This window comes from Scatophagus argus, chromosome 9 (assembly GCF_020382885.2).
Source record: "Scatophagus argus isolate fScaArg1 chromosome 9, fScaArg1.pri, whole genome shotgun sequence".
Classification (NCBI taxonomy): domain Eukaryota; kingdom Metazoa; phylum Chordata; class Actinopteri; family Scatophagidae; genus Scatophagus; species Scatophagus argus.
In genome coordinates, this window is record NC_058501.1 from 9575703 (window position 1) to 9595334 (window position 19632).

The window sequence follows — 19632 nt, forward strand, 5'->3', positions numbered from 1 at the left end:
GATTGATCAGATACATGGTAGACGACCCAATCATCAGAAAACAAAGTCGATAGCAACCCCTGCTGATGGTCGCCGTCACTGTGTCCATCACTCGCAAGTCGGCCAGTCAAGACTAACAAAGCTGTGTAAAATAAGCTGGTGAATGGTTTTCAATTAAGAGGCCCACAAGACTGGGGATGAGTATGCTTTTAGTAGCTGCCACAGAGGGAGACTCGACACTTTTGTTATTTATTACTCATCTCTGAGTAAAAAAGAATCCACATCTAAATAACCTGATGTGATCTAAATTAAATGATTACACGATCAAAATCTTGTGAGTCAACATAATGATTGGCTCGGTGACATGTAACATATCTTCCCTGTTATGGCAACAAATGCACATTTACAAATAAGTTTGGTTAAGCAAAAGCCAAACCTAAACTCATTTATTTCTGCTGTATCATGTGGTGAGATCTTCTGGTAATTCTTGATTCAGAGGCTGTTTACGTTGGCAATATGGTTTAAATGGTTTGGAACCGTAACACAGGCACAAACATACTTGCAAAAAAATATCACTCACGCCCACTCATGCACACCCTTCAGAGATTTGTAATGCATATCAGAATGGCTGTAGAGTGAGCATGAATTCTGGCTGACAGCTTTCTTTGTCCAAAATCACCCATTAACACTCACTGACTTATTCCACTGCTACAACAGACTTAACAACACCCTACACTAGTCAGTAAAAAGAGACATTCATGGCCTTCTTTCGAAGTAATCCACATTTTGTTTTATAACAAAATTTGCAATCACAAGAGAACTACTTGTTTATGTTTGTCAATTGAGAACGTAGTTGTGAACATTTGCATCATTCGCTTGCTTCTTGAAGAATGGGGAGAGCTACAATGACTAGTATTTCAGGAATCAGGAATGCAGGTTAGGTTAAAGTCCTGTGAGAGTCATTCTGTGTGACCACATACTGATGACTCAGGGCCATGAGATGCTGCCCGGAATAGTAGCTCATCTGTGGTGAGGCACAGAGAGAGGGAGAGAGGTTACAATATATTTCAGACAGACAGCAGGATGACTTCAGTCTGCAAACAGCAGAGGCACATCAGAGTGATGCTTTACAGGGCAAGGTTCATCCTGCCATCTGCTTAACATTTGTCTAACTGAGAGGGGAAAAAATGCAAAAAAAAAGGCTAAAATATAGGAATGTCAGCTGCAAGTCAGTTTTCACTTGATTAAAAAAAAATATTTATTGAATCAAAAATTAGGTAGACAAAAATAACTGTCACAAAAACAATGTGCACTCAAAACTTAAAAAGCAATAGCTTATAAAAAATTCTCACTATCAGTGACAGATTATTGATAGTGCAGATATTTCTTCTTTTCTTTACAAAATAAACAATGCTACAGTGTGCTGTAGGCTATTGCGTGTAAATGAAACCATCTTGAAGAAATGAAACAATCCCTTCTAGTGAAAGAAAAAAACAAAACAGACAACAAAACAAAAGCTCTCAAGGTTTTCGCTCTCAGGATAAAAAATACAACAGTAAAACATTGTGAGTGTTGAAATTATAAATCAAAATAAATCTCTAATTTTATTCCACTGCAGCATGCATTTACACCTGAAAGTGGATGCTCTGGGTTTTCCTTCATTCTAAGTATGATTCAGCGTGGACATCCAACTTCAGCCATAACTACCATTTAACGGCAGAGGTCCACTCTCCTTTTCTCAACCAGAGCTACTCCACACTATAAACTTCAAATTCACCTACAACTGCTGCGTTGTATTACATACCCGCTACGTACTGCTAGTGATGCGACGATTGCTAAAATAATCTCTTTGCTCATGGTGGCATCCACCATTGATACGCTTCAATAACAATGCTTCAAAAATGCGGAAATGTCAAAGAAAGTAAAGGTTTATCTTAACTTCTCTAATACATCAAACGTCAAAGGCACAGTCAGTCATCTTGCTACTTTACAAGTAAAGGTTTCTGCAGGGCACTGACTGTGTATGACAGTGTCTTGATTTTCAGTAGCAGCACAACTCAAGGTTAGTAAAAAAAAAACAAAAAACAGAAGCACATTGAGCTAACAGGCACTTGTCAGTCACCTCCTTCTGTACTCCTTTTCAGAGCCAAGAAGTGAAAAAGTTGGCATCATGGACCAGATCTGGATGACATAACACACTTTAAGGAATCAAACATTGTCAGTGGATCTAGCCATTATTTTCTCAAATGTACTTACATTTTCAATTATCTTAATTTATTAACAAATATTAAGTAGTTAAATTCTGGAAACATCATCAGATACAATTTATTGCACCCCATATAGAATTTTTAAAGCAAGCATCATATACATAACACTGACCAAGCAATAGTATAAGGCATCCATAACTTAACTGTGGTAAAAAGCTTTGAAAAAAAAAAATAATAATAAAATTAGATCAGAAAGTAGTATTAACCATTCAAATTTGCTTTCATTGGCACACATTTTCCAGTTAGTACAGATGGCAAGACATGTTTAGGAATATGTTATAAAGACAGACGCAGGATGAGCTATTGATAGAGTCTAACTTTCACCTATGACACCTATATCAGATAGATATTACTGAGGTTTGTCTTCTAAGAGAGCAACATTCTTTTTTCAAGAAGAAATATTTAAATCATTGTTTGTATGAAATTCTATGAGCATTAGTGTATTAGTTTACGCATAAGGCCCCAGACTGGTGGTCAGAGCTGTGAAGCCCTTTTTGAATAGTGTGTATAGACAGCATGAAAAAATAAATCTTAATTATTATTTTATACTTTGCAATTTTTGTTACATTTAAAGTTTCCTGAAACTTTCAACAGAACTCAATCCAAAATGTGTTTTTTCCAAATGTCTGTTGTAGAAGCACAATGGCAAAAACAAACAAAAAACAAAAATGTGAAATTCAACTTGATGAATTATTTCTTGTTGTGGTGATGTGGGCTTCCCCTCTTATTGTCGAGGGAGAGCTGAGGAGGTTGCTTGGATTGTTCCCAGTCTGCCGTTCACTTTGACCGTCTTTGTGGGCACAGCGACCTAGTTAAAAGAGACACAACATGTCATGTTTCTAGTTCTCCACTTTGGTAATGACAGTAGTAATAGTTTGTGGCATACTGGAAAGAATATATCAGGTTCTGTGGTTTTGTAGAGTTGAACTGGATAGTGATAGAAAAAAAAATTCAAACTGAAAAGCTTTTTGGAGTTAATTTTGTACTAAATCAGATCAGAAAAGAGATGCGGTCTTAACTTCTCTGATCATTTTACTCTTCCAAAAACAATTTGATCTCTGCTGTTGTTCCTGTCTAAGTTAACTGACGAAAAAAATAACAGTGCGAAAACGTTTCTGGCAAGTCTAACTTCACACAGCTGCTGACCCGCCACTGAACTTAATCTTCTTGGAAAAAGTTGCACAGCAGTGCTGTATGGCTGTCAGATGAATCTGCAAATGTGTTAAAACCTGCAATACATTTCCAGTTTCCTGGCTGCTGCACCACAGGAGAGCTTTGTTCTGCCAACGATGTTTTTCAACGAGGCAGGACCAAAGATGTGAGGACACTGGTTTAAAACATGAATTTCTGTAGCTGTCTCTGGCTTCTCTGTCTGAATTTGTGCTGTCTCTACCTATTTTCAGAACCCCCCCTCCTTCTCTTCCTTGATAAGAATCTCTCTGGGTGAAATTATTCTGTCCTGTGCACGAAGATTCAAGAAAAAAAACATCCTAATCTTTAAAATATTTGCCTCCTGCTGAGACACATAGAGATATGGAAGTAGCCTGTAATGTAATTTGATCCAAAGGGATATGTGTTGTGCTCTACTCTGATCATTGTGTTTTTATGAATCAGCTGTAGATTGAAAATTAATCAATCAAATGTATCTGTTATTGTATGTATGTATCCATGTACCAATTGTGTAAGCTGTGACAACACATTTCCCTTTGGGACAAAAAAATATTTTATTATTATTGTATTTTTGTATGCTAGTGCAGTGTGGATAAAGGATGTCGAGAATTCTGCAAACACTTTCACTCTGTGGTGCAAATTTATGCTGTATTTTTCTGTATTTGTACCTTTTTTAGCCTCTCGGCAGCAGATCCAGAGCGAATAGCCTCCAGCATAGCCTCTCTGGCCAAGGCAGGGTTCATGGGGGCATCAGCACTCAGATGTGCCACAGTGCTAGGCTTAGCCTGTGGCAACACAGGAGGAGGAGGAGGTGGAGGTGCAGTCATGGGTGTTGGTGGTGGTGGTGGGGTAAAGACAGGAGGAGAAGTACCAGAAGAAGTCAAAGAAGAAGGAGAGGGAGAAGAGGGATGGCCTGCACTTGTCTCCTCATCAGATGCCTTCCTGAACCTCTCAAGCTCATCGGCAGCCTCAGATTTGGTCTGGAAGACACAAAAGAGGGGGACAGTAACTGTAGACACGTAAACAAAGGCGGGAAGCCAGCTGCTCTCACTAAGTGCATTTGAACTCACACTCATGGCCTTACACGCCAGTGTATATATATGCACATCTTATCTGTTCTCATCATCCTGCATGATGTTTTCACATTCATGTGATTTTATCATATCTATATTTATAGCTCCATTGTGCATAGTTATTTAGTTGTATTTATTCATCCACATCTTCTTTGAGAAGCACAGAGTTTTGAGTCTGATTTAGTCATGCAACATTCCAGAGATTCCAGTTCTGGTAAGGAACCTCCAGAATAGAACCACAGACATTTCAGCTACAGCAAGTTTTCTGCCGATTTCATTCCACATGCGTCCTTACATGACAGCAAACCACAGCAGCCCATGCAGAGGGATGGAAATAGACACCCATGCTTGCAAAAACAGGTTCATACATGGTCCTGTGAGCTGCTAATAAGCTAATATTCACATTTCCTTTTAAACACAGTTCTTTTTCTAAGTGTAACTAACAGTGTAACACACGTTTGTTCTTTTTAAAGTGGAACAAGACTAAAGATATGCAGCCATGCACTGTGAAACTGTACTAAAGGTTTAAATCACCACAATGGTAATGCTAATGCTAATGGTTAGTAGGCATAGTTTTATGTTCACCATCTTAGTTTAGAATTTACATCTATTTGAGGATAAAATTGGACAAATTGAAAGAGTCATTAAAAAAGGGTGTAAGTGTATTATGTATTTTTTTTACTCAAAGTTTAAACAAACAAGTCAATCATACTGTGACTTATCAGGGTCAGGTTTTATCTCCTTACCATCAGCCTTGGATGCTAACAGACATGGAGTGATATTGTGTAAATTGCTAATATTTTACCTTCCTCAGCCTTCCGGAGTTGCTCTGGGCTCTAATGGCTGCCAGAAGAGCAGATCTCTCATTCTCCTCCTCAACATAAGATGTTTTCTTCTTACTGCTGGGACCAGAATTGTTCATCTAATATTGAAACAGAAAAAAAATCAAAATGCCTTTCTTGTCTTCCAGCCAAAACTATTATGAAATTAGGAATATATTGTATTTATATTACTGGTATGTAGATGCTAGGCCAGTTTTCAGTTGGCATTATGATCACTCTCCTTCTCATCAATCCACATACAAACATGCATCCATATACAAAACTTTACTATCTGACCTTCTTCAGCCTGTCCCTGCCACCACCTGTCTGGATTGCTTCCATCAGGCTGCTGTGTAGTGACGTCTCTTTCTCGACAGATCTACAGATCACTGGTCGGAACTTTTTAACCGGCCCAAACACTGTCACAGGTGGAGGCCCAGGGGTGACACCGCTGTCTGCCACTGTGACAGGTTGTGATTTTGCATTGGGAGTTAGATGGGCAACTGCCTCAGTTCTGTCCATCGTGTTCTGAAGACAAGATGAGGACTATAAGTAGACTGTAATTTACAGTAACAATTTGGCTATAAAAATTCTTCATAGCATTTATTGATCATAAGACTCACAAGATAAAATACAGTATTAATATTACACGTTATACTTACACCTGTCTGGCCTTGCGTCTTGGTCTTAGGGGCTATGGATGGTTTGTCAGATGAAGGTTGGGGACTGCTTAGTGCAGGGCTGGAGCTTCTGGACGGAATATGTTTAATATTATCTCTCTCGTTATTGGCAGCCATATTTATTTGGGTGAGGCCACTAGACTGAATGTGCTTCTTGGATATTTCTGTTTCCAGTGTGTTAGCATTTCCTTTGATAGATCCAATGCTACTTCCAAATCCTCCCCTGTCTGGTCTCACTTCTACAAAATCCCTTCGGCTATCTGACACATATTCTGGGCAATTTATAGATGCCTTAGGACCAGGGGGGGTGGATTTAAAAGCACATTCGCTTTCCTTATTATCTGACAAAAATGACTGGGAAGAATGATGTGGATTCACTTGTATGGAGCGACCTAATCTCTGGAAACCGATCGTCTGAGTTTTCAAAGAAGCAGAGGAGCCAGGTAGGTTAGGGATTGGGTTGGGTTTATTTGAGGTGTATTTAGTGATGGCAGAGGCCACATATTGGCTTGAGGTTCGTCTTGATGGTTTGAGGAAAGACAGGTCGTTTCTCAAGTCTGGAGGGATAGAAGGAGGAATGGTAGGTTTATTACTTGGTTGTGGAACGTGTTTGGACGCTGAAATCTTGTTCTCCATGTCTACCCGCTCTGCTGGCGCTTTGATGTCTTTCACCGGTTCCTCAGCATCTTTAACCATCTCTTTAGGCTTAGGTTTCTCTACAGGTTTAATAAGTGAAGCTTGCTTTGTTTTCAGGTCCTCGATGTTGCTGGATTTCATTGTAGTTTCTGAGATTGAAGCAAGAGTACTTTTCAGGCCATCTGCGCTATCCTTAGCCTCATCAATGAGATCTTTGTTGTGGGGCACAGTGCTTTCTTGTCTCTCGTTTGAGCTCCAAAAAGCCTTGGCTTTTCCAAGAAGTGGGGACCTTTTACTGTCATCAATTCCTGACTCTGATGAACGACTAAATTCGTTATGAGAGATACCCACTTTCACCATGTTTCCTTGATCATCAATCTTAATGGCACCGACAGTTGATCTGACAGCTGGCACTCCCGTAGCAGCATGTAAGACAGTAGGTTTGGGAGGGACCACAGTGAAAGTTTTCATACCAAAGCGTGATGTGACGTTGTGAGTTATTTTACCATGTGAAGTGTTGGAGCCAGAGCTATTTTGGTTAACTCTGTGTATCTCTTCATCTCTTTCTGGAGACACTGTTCTCTGACCAGTTGGTGTAAGAATGTCCTTCTTCTTTTGAAAAGATTGGGCACTATTTTTCACAGGATCAGGTTTGATGTCAGTGCTCTTGCTGTGTTTCTGCATGTCGATGCTGGATTTAACAGCTGACGTTCTTTGTTTATCCTTTTTCACACAATTGGTGTCTGTGATAGTCATCCCTTTAATTTTTGTCTCTGGCATCTTTTCTTCCTTTTTATCACCTTTAGACTTGTTCTCCAGTGACTTCTTACGCTGCTCAAGTTGAGACTGCTTAGTATGTGCCTTGCTTTTTTTATTAGTGTCAGCAGCTGTACAAGCATTATTGTTTTTGTTCTGTGGCTCTACGCTGGACGGGTGGAAAAAGCCTGGACCTGTGAAAAGAGAAAAAGCTGATTTAAAATATAAATAAAATACATAACCTTTTTCACAATTTTTAACCCTACTGTATTAATCCCATTGAGCCTTAAAAAAAGGCTGTATGTCAGATTCTGTATGATCTACTAGACATAGGCTTACTGTTCTTCATACCTTTGCTGCCAGCCGACTCAGTCCTGGTCAGTGACTTTGCCTCATTTTCTGCAATTTTGCATTCATAGTCCTCCAGTACTTCATCTATGGCTGTAACTGGCACATCCATGTCCACTACGGACACTGGCACTTCATTACTGTCTGTGGACATGGTATTGAAAGTTTCCTTTGCTGAGACTACATCTATGTGATCTGGAAAATGGGTTAAAATATAATACATTAGTACTTTGGGTACATTTTTATTTGGATGTTAAAAAATGTTACCATGGCTGTTATTGAGAATGTAACAGCCACTCACAGTCAATGTTAAGTAGATAAATCTAAGTAACTAGTAAATCTAGTTTAAGATGATGAGTGGTTACCCCCAAGAAATGTCCCCTCACCTGCAAGGTCTGCGTCAAAATCTGCCAAAGTCTGATGGATCTGGGCCGTGAGCTCTGGGTCGTCTTCATAGCTGTCTTTTAATCTGTCTTTTTCTGCATGTGGGCTGATGTCGTTGTGCCTGAGGATTGTACATTAAAACATTTCAGAAGGACTGCACACATACACATGTACACACATGCTGGGTACCTGAAGAAATTACAGTATATTTGCACATACATTTGCTACAATACAGCACTACCCATGACTACATACAATATTTTTTATTAACAGTCTGTTATCCACTACTAAACAGCTGTTATAAACTCCTTATTATGATTTTGTTTCTACATCCAGCACCCTTCCCGTTACTAATCTGCTTCAGAAACCAAAAGGCTAAATGCAGTTCTGTACTTGTTTAATGTGAAATTTTATTTTTACTGGAGCTCGCTGGCTTTGAAACATGTAGCCATAAAGGTATTATTACCACAGTTTAAACTTCCTTCACTCTCGTCGAGGCTTCAACAGAGCATTCTCATGAGTTACTGGCATATTATCCATAGCAAATTGCAACAAGAAGGCCAAACCAAATAGAATTTGTCTTCTAAGAGTCTTGGACTGGTCTTCTTTTTCTCAATGATTCGCAGAAAACAGGGTTACAGTGCTTTCCTGGAATACTGAGGGGCCAACAACATCAAGCCAGGCAAGAGTATCGATCCCAGTTCCCTAGTCTGGGAACATTACCATGCACATTTAACAACAACTTAAAAGGCGAAAAGTGATCCGGGGCAACACTCATTTTCCACAAAGGCTTTTGAATAAGAGCCTAGAACCATGACTATGAAAGGCAAGCACTAAAGGTTCAGGGTGCCAACTCTGGCTACAACTCAAATCAAACATATGGTGGGACCTGCTCTTGGTTATTACTCCTGGCACGGTTAAAAACTGTGAAGAGTTGTCTACAGTAGGCTCAAACAGTGATGGTTCACTATTCAGGTGAAAATACAGGTGTGACATTAGACTTGAGCACCCAATGCAAGAATCTAGCTTATGATTTTCATGCAGGTGTTAGTTTCAGTGATTAGACTGGCTCAAATCAACAGCAAGGTAAATGGCACATACATTATCTTGTCTGCAGGCAAACCAGGATTTGAAACTGATTTGAAAATATAAAGGTGACAGCAAAAGAGAAAGACTTGAGGTAAAATGTGGGTAGGAGTCATCAAAAAGCAAATACTAGGAAGCATATGACCAGAGAGATGAATGAGTAAAGCAGACACTGTGACTCATTCATACTCTTTTGAGGCCAAAGCAGTTTTCACAATGTGCCTCACCATCTTAAATGAGACTGTAATAATCTTGCTGACCAAATATCACAAATCAGATAAATGTAAATATACAGTCAAATCTTGTCTACTTTCCTCCATTGCTTTTGTTCTACACTAAATCCATGCTTCCTCTTACGATGATTTCCACGACTTCCTCTCTACCTGTGTCTTGATCCCCACGTGGCACATCCCTCATCACTGTCACTGGAAGTGTCCCGCACTGGTCCCAGCAGTCTCTCTCCTCCACCTCCACTGCTTCCATCTAGAGACAAGCTCCCATCTGGGGATGTGGGTTGGGTGTCAGATGGAGAACTGACCATGCCTGAGTCCTCGCCCTCTGCCATGCCCTCAGAGGCGGCATAACCCTGGTCGGGAAGGCTGCTGCCACCACTGCTACTCGCCAAGGACATGGTCTCCTCCTCGGGAATTTCAGTTTCTGGTTTCTGGCCAGTGGCTGTGGAGCTCTGCATGGAGTGGAGCCAAGCTGGGAGAGGACAGAAGACGATATTACCATCAATATAACTTATTATTACCTTCCTTTAAGTATTTCCAGCGATGTAAGGAGGAACTAAAGGACTGAGAATGAGCTTGTATTGGTGTAAAAAATTACATTTGTCAAAATTAGACATGGAGGCCTCAGGGTTTTTACTCATGCCATGCATTTTTAGGCCTTATTTATTGTTCTCAAATCCACAAACCTTAAAAGACTTTCAATATCTGAGAAAAACTGAGAAGAACAACACAACAAATCACAAGAACATTTGTTTGAAAAGAAGTACAGGGCAGGGTGCTGAACGAGCACGAGCATGAGCAAGAGCAAGAGATGGAAGAAGAAGAGAAAAAAACTGAGAAAGTATTTATGTTAGTTTCAAAATTCATTCTGACACTACGTGCACGCACACACACATGCACACACACACACACACAAACCAGGAAACACAAGCCAAATATCCAAACGCAAGCCCTGACCACAACCACTTGTGGTTTGATAAAACAGCTTTAATGATGTGTGGGTGGATTTACTATAAACAAACCCTTTTAATTAGATTTTTACAGTACTGTTTTAGGTTCCAGTGAAAGATAGTATTGCTTCATACCCTCTCATCTCTTTAGTACAGTCATGCTCTGGTCAGTCCTGTGGGTTTTGGAGAACTTATTTAGTCTGTCACTGATCTCACTGAACTCTGGGCCAAGAGAATAAAAATCAGTGTACCATTTGTTAGGTTTTCAGCAGCCCAGCCAGCATGCACAGCACTGAGAATTCAAAGGGGGATTCTTTAAAATGAGTTTAACAGTGACTGACTTTGTTTGTAATACCAGGTGTCTGTGAGTCTGTGCATGCATTTGGGCATTCATCGTACTCCAGTGTCTCTTCCTATGTGTGTCTGTGTGTGTGTGAGAGTGAATACTAGGCCTGTCAGTTTTGGGCCTGGTCCTAATGGTGTGGAGAGAACAGTCAGTTCCAGGAGATGTGGTGATGACTCACAGGGCTGTCCTCCCAGCTCCTTCCCAGCAACAGCTTAGTCATGCCAGCAACAGCCACAATCAGCACACATGCGTGCACACACACACACACACAAGCACAGACAAGTGCACATACACACTCCACACAAACACACATACATATATGCGTGCATAACAAATGCACAAGTTGATATCCACACATACTTCTAATACTTCTGATGCTAGATGTCCTTCTGCATATGTCTCAGTTCAAGCCAAACAAGTGCACAAAGCAAATCAATACTGTTACGTGTCACTTATTAAAAGCTAACCATGGCAACCCATGCACAATCCCATACCAAGTACTTGAATCTTGATGTAGTCTTCAACCATTTAATTGAAAAATGTGTTTAAAACATATATTCTGTTTCCACAACACATTGCAGGGGAGAGTTCTGTTCCTGCCATCTTTTAATTTTCACATCTCTACAGGCTCAATAAGCACATGTCCTCTTATTAGGCTACACATTTGCATCATAACTTGATGGCTTTGAATTTTCAAAGGATAAACCAAATTTTACATAAAAACCAGATTACTGTAAAATAAAATTTACCCACAATGATAATGCCAGACCTCCAACGCTTGCTATAATCAGAACTAAAAGTTAATATCATCATCTCAAAAATGTAAAATTGTACTTTGTGAATCTGTGAAACCACAATACTTTGCATTTATATGATACAAAACAGTGATATAGATAGGTTCCAACAACGTGGCTTAGCCCATCACACAAAAACACATTTCACATGTTTGCATACTGTATATATATGTAATAATTTAGAGCTCATAACTGCAAACTAATTCCATTCTATGACACAGTTTCACTATAAGGCCAGGTTTATTACAATTTTTTATCCCAAGATTCAAATAATATATTTAGCTTTGCTCTGGACCCAAATAATAAACTGTTTTTTTCACATAGGATATCAAGACATAGGGGTAGTTCTACATCACTATCAATGATTTAAAAACAAGCAGTGGCATTCATGCAAGCATAAGCTTTCAAATCGGCAAATCACTGTGTCTCTTTTCTGAGTAGACTGTTATGAACTCTTCTTAGACAGAGGTCATTTATTTCATACATGTGCTTTTAAAATACACAAGGCACTACAACCCACAAACAACATGTCATTGATAGATCACACTTTCCATAATGTTGCCAAAGGCAACATGCATTCAGTTCTCACATTTCTAAACTAAGCCACAACACCAGGCACACAGAAAGAAACTTAGGCTGTCCCGCTATTGATCTGCAGATATCGCATCACCAAAATATTGGCTGGTAGATATCGCATGGCCTTGCCTCATAGCCTCATTTCAGCATGTCACTCATCAATCACACTGTAACTGATACATCCAGGGTATAGCTCATCTGTCACTGTATAGTCCTCTGACCACATTCTCTGTCCACTTTTAACTCAGCTCTGATCTCATGCATAATCAATAACCAGCAGATCGAGCTGAAATGCAAAACCGCCATAGTATATACATACATTTGTAAAAAGAAACATGAAAGGGAAAACTGGAGAGCACAACTTGTTTTCACTTGTAGTATTTTGTGCCTTCAACAGAAGAAAATCAAAATAATCACAAGGAGGATGCAATTAGGTTGCTGCAAAGTGGCTTCTGTGAGGCACTGGGAGAACCAAGTGAAAGCAAGTGAAATTAGACAATTAAATTTATGATAGCAATGAGACCTTGACAACAAATACAAGGTACAGAGGAAACAGTAAAAAAAAAAAATACAAAATCTTGAGAATGAGAGGAGGGAGATGAACATCAGAGGGAGGCCCAGCAGAAACAAAAAGGGTCAAGACGAAGCAGAGGGAACAGATGAAAAAGGACTGACGGGTCAAGCCAGAGACTTCAGGAGTGTTTGGAGCGAAGACGCACAGGCCCACAGCAGTACACTATAAGGTAGGGTGCAGGGTGAGGAGTAAAGAAAAAAACAGATGAGATTTGATATGGAAAGATCATAAACACTGCCCTTGGCAGGGATGACTGAGAAAACAGCATCCAGAGAAAACATGAGAGTAAAGAAAGAAATTGAAGACAACAGTGAAATGAACAACGGTATCATGACCATCTAGACTGGTGTCTTCTATTACACAATACAGTCCTATGTACTACATAAACGCAACCACAAAAGCACTCCAGCTGATTGATGTTGACCCCAGCCCTGACCTTTTGGGTCCAGAAGAAATAACATGGCTTACAGGTTGACATTTATAGATATGAAGCACCTTGACCTCACATGGCCCCAGTATCGCTTAACAACTAAGCTGCCTGGACCGCTGATGGAAAGACATAGAAAGCACCGAGTACAGTATTTACATACACACACATGTGCACAAGAAGGATTGGCAGTAAAAGGACAGTTGCAAAACTAATTATAACAAATGAAACAAAAGTTAATTAACCAGCAATGCGGCTTCTAGGAAAGAAAAGAAACCAATAGTGAAGCAGAGGGACAGGCAGCCCATCTATGACCTACACTGGGGAGCTGCTTCCTCTGTTTCCATGGGACTCTGTAGGGAGTTGCTTTCTGTGGGTTCAATGGGAAGGGAGGACGGGGTAGCGGGTAAGGCAAGCTGGGGTAGCTCCCGGGGCAGGGAACGACGAGGTTTGGGTGGTACGGGTCGATCAGTGGTTCCTGCAGAAGAAACAGCATGCATGCAGGGCAGGCACTGATGGTCATGCTTGCAAAAATGGGGAACGTGACACAAACATTGTACATTCAAACTTCTTATCAACATCTTTGTTTTCAATTTATTCTGGCAACCTCTTGGCTTCTGTGTTTTTGTGCTGCAATTCTTAAAGACTGCTTGTTATTCAAACAGTGGCTTCTTTATTCTTGGATTTTCTGGTGATGAAGTTTGAGTTTCTGTGGGCAGAACTCCTTCCTTTGTCTGCTGAGCCATGAAGGTTATGACTGTAATACTGTAAGTGAGTGTTTACAGTATACTCATTTATTCAGGTTACATTGCTCCTGTGGAATTTCACAATTTACGAGACTATGTAGTAGTGGGCCTAATCTTGGCAACAAAGTTCTTTAGAAAATCCACTGAAGTTTCAAGAAAAAGTGAAATGTAACAATGATGTGTGCCAAGAGTGGAGCTGTTGTTTTATGTCCTCACTGAATTTCTGTCGTGTCAAAAATGGGTAGCAACTGACATTATTCAAAAAAAAAAAAGCAGAGTCGCTACCAAAAGTGTGGAGATGTAGTAAGAAAGGAAGTAAAGAGCAGCTGAATACGGATGTGTAACATATGCAGACTGACACACAAAGCAGGAGAGATGGGTGATGCTAACAGAAGCGTGCACTGACAAATAGGAAAAAGTCAATCTGGAGAAGGTTGCGGGGGGCGCAAATGCACAATTATTGTTAAACAGCAACGTTGAAATATAGCTACATCAATGAGTCTTAGTCAGTAGGAGCTGTAGATGTGCTACTTTATCTGGTTATTCTGTTGTCGACAAAAGGAATGAAATGAAACAGTGTGCAGGGCTCATATAATCATAACCGTGATAACAACTGGAACATGCACATGCACACACGGTTAAATCCTCACTGCCTATCCATAAAACCCTACAACGTATGCTCAACAATTTGATCTCTCTTCTCCCTTATAATATTGTCACTGTGTGTTTCTTAAAATACACACACAGACAAACACTGCAGTTATGCCTTAGGTGCTCCACTAAATAACAGTATGATTAAAGTGGATGCAGCCTCAAAAACACTGGTACTATATCACTTTGCCAATATCAACCAGTGGAGATGGTGCTGACTGCATTAAAGAGGAAAGAGTGATTTACATTTCACACTGACCTCTCTGCTTCAAGCTGAAGCTGCAGTGAAACTACACAAATTCTATATATGTGCATTGCTTTTAAACCATTTTATAAATCCAAAGAAATTCTTTATTGTCCTCTGTTTTCAACCAACTGACATAAATATCAACACAGCCCACACACACTAACACATACAACACCGTCACATTTTAAGCCTCAACAGTACAACAGAATTTGAAGAGCTATTGTAAATATTATCTAATATCAGCCCCCATAAGAGGCAATGGTATAAAACCAAGATTAAAAAAATACAGAAGTAATTCTCTGTTACAGAGTTACTTTTAGTTTGATGGTTTGCAGCTCCACCTCTGTTTGTTTAGATTAGATATCTTTATCACAGAGCTTGCCAAAGTACATGCTGTTTGAAAGTCTGACACATACATCAATTATGCTTAAAACAAAGACTACATCTAACCTATAACAATGAAAGACCAAGTGGAACCTAATAACTGCACTGTGTACATTTCTGTCTCTACCTTTACAAGCATGAGGGCACCACACTATACTGTAGATGCAAGGTGTAGTTGTCTATTCTTAATGTGTATACCAGCTATTCATTCCATGCCAAATAGGTACTGTTCATGTATAACACCGTGCACTTGTCAGACTACACTGAACAAAATCCTGTTGATAGTCGGTGCATGTGAAAAGTTGATGTTCAGGTTAGGTTCAGGAATAAAATAAAATCCGCAAATCGGACTAAAACTACTTTACTGAAAATACAAATTTACCTCAGTGAATACTTTGTTACACACTGTGAAGGGAAAGACAGTTGAAAATAGGGAGTCAGAATCAAAGCAAAGGAGAAGAGAAAAGGTGCTACCAGGTGTGTCAGGACGGAGAAAAAGACAACCGGCTAGATTTATAAATGTATTAATGCTCCTGGTGCAGTCTCTTCTATCCTGACTAATATGCTCACCTCCTCATACTTCAACCTTTCTCTTGCTTTCATCTGCCTGTCCATCATTCTCCTCTCTCTAACCCCCCCTAGTTCCCTCATTTCTACTTTGCTACCCTGTCATCCTGTTGCTAAAACCTTCCCATGCTCCTTTCTCTGAACTCCATTCTGGTGTCCTCACCTTTGTTATCCCTTTTTCTGAGGTCCACAGCTCTCTCATCTCTGCCCCTGTCAGACAAGACAGCCTTCTCCTGCAATCTCACTTTGCTGCAAAGAAAAAACTAGGTTGCATAAAGATCAATACAAGGCCAGCTAAAGTTCAAGTAGAATCTGTTTAAATCTGTGATGGATCTATCTTTGTATCTCCAAGCTTTGAAGGTTCGTGTGATTGGCTGCATGCATATGAGAGAGAGATAAAAAGGAAAGAAGAGAAAAAGATAGGACAAATGCGAGGGATTGATAAGTGTGGGCAAAAGACAAGGACTGTATTGTCTCATGAGTTATGATGAAAACCAGCTGCACTTGTTCCCGTACTTCAACCATGACTTGCACAGACACAGACACACCGACATGCACATGCTCACGCACACACAGTATTTCACCAGGTTATGTACGTCATTCTTGACAGCTTAAATTTCAGATGTTGCAGCGGTGTGACAGCTCATTCCTCCAGGGCAGACATTCACTCACTTTTTAACAAGTAGAAAACTCCAGAATGTCTCACTTCTTAATCATACAGAGAGTGTTTACCATTACTGTCAAAAGTAAGTAAGAAATCAGCAATCAAGTTTATTGTCTTTGATGAATAGAGATGTTCTACCTACTGTGGTATGACAACATGATTTGTCAGTTGGCTTAAATCAAAATTCAGGAAACAGTAAATAACGGTGAAAAAAGAAATTAAAACTCATTACAGCTAAAGTGTCTGGGGTAAAGTGTTTGCTTTATCATTATAAATATCTGTCTGTAAATAGCTGTCATTTGGCATTATTCCTTTTTACTAATTTAATGTTTAATATTTGAAAATTACTTGAGTAAAATAGGTAGCATCTTCATTAGATGAATTCATTCATCATGAATTCCAGTATTTTACTGGAAAGCCTTCAAATGTGGATTATTATCTCTAAAATATGCATCTGAAAAATCGGACAGGTTTTTGAGCATCTGCTATCATACCATTTAATATATATTTACCCATTGCGCTGTGTCTGTTGTTCTCAACGTCATCCAGCTTCAGATTTAAGGCTGACTCAGTCTCCGACCTGGAGCTGCTGGCTGAGGTTGCATCTTGATTTAATTTGGCAGCCATGCTGGTGGACTTTTCCGATTCCTCCATTCTGCCAGGGTAGATTTTCATAGCGGGTTGGACCAGCACAGACCCGCTCACTGTGCTGCTGGTGAGGCTGCTGCATTGGGAACCAGTTTGGTCTAGATAAGGGTCTGAGTCTTCAAGGCTGTGGCTGAGTTCAGAGCTGGAGTCCTGGACAGCGAGGCTGTCGGTGGTGCTGCAGCTTGGGTTCGGGGAGCTGGGGGTTGGGGTAACAGTGCACACAGGTGGAGGTTGTACTGCTGTTTTCAAAGTGGCTGGTTTTACTGTGTGTGTTTCCACAGTGGTAGCGGAGATGGTGCTTGACTGTGCCATCTTGGTGCGAGAGGCTGGGGTAGGTGTTTCAGTGGCAGAGGTGTTGAGGGTGGGACTGGGAGAGGTTGAAGTGTTGCCAGGGCCTGGTGTGATGGAAGCCGGGGTGGAAGGAGGTGCTGGAGCCTTCCGTTTCCTCTGCTGGCTTTCTGAACCAAGGTCCTTCTGAAAGAACAGAAGTGAAAAAGGGGAGCAACAGTAGAAATTTAATTTATGTCAGCACCTTTTGCATAAATGCGTGTGGTCTATCCATAAATCAGACTGTCTACCAGGACTGAAGCTGAGTTTACTACTGAGTAATTAATCAAGTGGAGGTCTGGCAGGCCTCAAATCCAGAGCGCCAACATTCTTTTAAATGATCCCACTACAGCAAGACTTATAACATCTGGCAGTGATATAGTTCATTTGATGCAGTGGTACTGTGATAGTACATATCAGGGTTTCCCATACATTAATTTACTTGTGACGATCCATTGTCAACATTGCACACCAAATATTAATTTTCTATTGTTGGAGCCATGTACCTCCCTCTGTTTCTCTGTCTCTCTCTCTCTCGCTTATGAACATAAACACATCATGTGTTTTCTCACACACCGGCTTTACTTTGGCAAGCCGCCCAGGTATATTAACAGTGGCCGAAGTATGTCTGGCGCCCTATTTTCACATCTTTTACATATTTTTTTATCCAACTGAGGGCACAATCACCATATGCCATCGATTAACTATTAGACAATCTCGCCTTGCTCGACCCTTCCCATCTTCTGACAGTCTCACATGCTCTGCAGAAAAACGCAAAGAGAAAGAGACATTCTCTGTCATTACATCGCTCCTGTAAATGCATTCATTTTGGAGTGACGTCTCTTGCCTTGTTTTAAACAGGCAACTTGCAAAATATAGCCAGAATACGGAGGTAGCTCCAAAAACATAGGGGGCAGCATATCACTAGAGTAACTGCTAACTGTTGCTTACTACTCTTTGCTGGAGTTATTTTTGGCTGTAGCTATCCATTAGCTCAGTTAGCCACAGAGCTAGTGGAAGTCTTCCCTGATTATGACATCGCTACAGGCAAGGGGACTGAGCTCCACTGTGCTCGAAAGCCTTCCTTGTGAATTCAACTGGACAGCAGGCTGGGATCAGAAACAGCCTCTGAGACAGCCGAAGACTGGTACAGTACAGAGGTGATATACTATGACTCCGGGGACAAAAAGACACAAAACAGAACTGAAGCAGACGTGGAGTCATGCATCAGCAGCAGACAAAGAACATGATATACAGGGCAGGAGTATTTAAAATATTACTCAGTGAATGAAGCGTTTATTTTGACCCAACAAGAGGTAATTGTAGAAAGACAAACCAAAATGGTTCTAGTGAGGTTTCTTCAGTTTAAGTCTCTTCTGATTTATTTGTGTCTTACAATGAGTTAACAAGACAATGAAGCTTGTATTTTGTTTAGTAAGGAATATAGGTGTAAGAATATTTCATTTATTGACATTTTGTGAGTTTATTTTGTTTGCTTATTAGACTAAATGTTAAGACAGCTTGTATATACTATGTGAATATTAGATAGATTCACTATCTGAATCTATTTGGGAGGGGCTACTGGGCTATCACTTCTACAGGTAAAAAAATGGTACAAGACAGGAAGGCTAGCTTCAGTAAATATCCCTGCTGTTTCTTCATTTTTAACTGAGGGGAAAAGCAAGATGAGCAGATTAAAGTACCTTGAGAGTAAATACTAATCAAATGGAGAATTAAGCACAATTTAAATGTTGAAAACAGTTATATTGTTATACAGTTATACTGTTAATTAACACTGCATACTGATACTGTATACATCTTTTATTGTGGTGTTTTCGCTGATTATTCACTGGGGCATTAACCATAATTTAAATGATGTCTTGTTCATAATACTGAGCCAGTGATCACTTCAGAGGGTGAATGACAGCTGTTATTAGCAAAATGATATAATTTCTTTTATGTGGGTGCAAATACAAATTTAAAACATGTCCCCTTAGCTCTAACACTGTAATTCATTTCAAACACAATTACTTGTCAGGTACAAATTCTGCTACTTTACAAATATTTGAAGTCAATGATAAATAAAAAGTAAAATAAACATCAACTAATATTCAGTTCAGTGGGAAGAGATGGTTCAACAGAAATCTGTTAATGCTGTTTTATGTTTTTAGCAATGACTGTGACAGAAAATTAAACACAAGCTGGGGGGAAGCTTGCAGGAAAAAAGGGTTAGGAGAGGAAACAGAGAGAGCAAGAGAGAGAGAGAGAGAGAAATACCAAAAAAACATGAATCTCTAA

At 40.0% G+C, this 19632-nt stretch overlaps 1 protein-coding gene across 7 annotated transcripts in view; it reads right to left on the minus strand.

Annotated features, from left to right (window-relative positions):
- Positions 1-1199: 1199 nt before the first annotated feature.
- Positions 1200-19632, minus strand: part of cobl (cordon-bleu WH2 repeat protein) — a 55404-nt gene continuing 36971 nt past the window's right edge. For 6 of the 7 annotated variants that reach the window (XM_046399077.1, XM_046399078.1, XM_046399073.1 and 3 more), the window contains 10 exons: positions 16872-17481; positions 13420-13578; positions 9584-9905; positions 8117-8235; positions 7734-7925; positions 5973-7576; positions 5608-5838; positions 5295-5411; positions 4085-4396; positions 1200-3054 (listed from right to left, as the gene is read on the minus strand). In XM_046399077.1, coding sequence (XP_046255033.1) covers positions 2971-3054; positions 4085-4396; positions 5295-5411; positions 5608-5838; positions 5973-7576; positions 7734-7925; positions 8117-8235; positions 9584-9905; positions 13420-13578; positions 16872-17481 — 3750 coding nt within the window. In that variant the 3' untranslated portion in view covers positions 1200-2970. The remainder of the gene's footprint in view (positions 3055-4084; positions 4397-5294; positions 5412-5607; positions 5839-5972; positions 7577-7733; positions 7926-8116; positions 8236-9583; positions 9906-13419; positions 13579-16871; positions 17482-19632) is intronic. The other variant, XM_046399079.1, reaches the window with a different exon arrangement.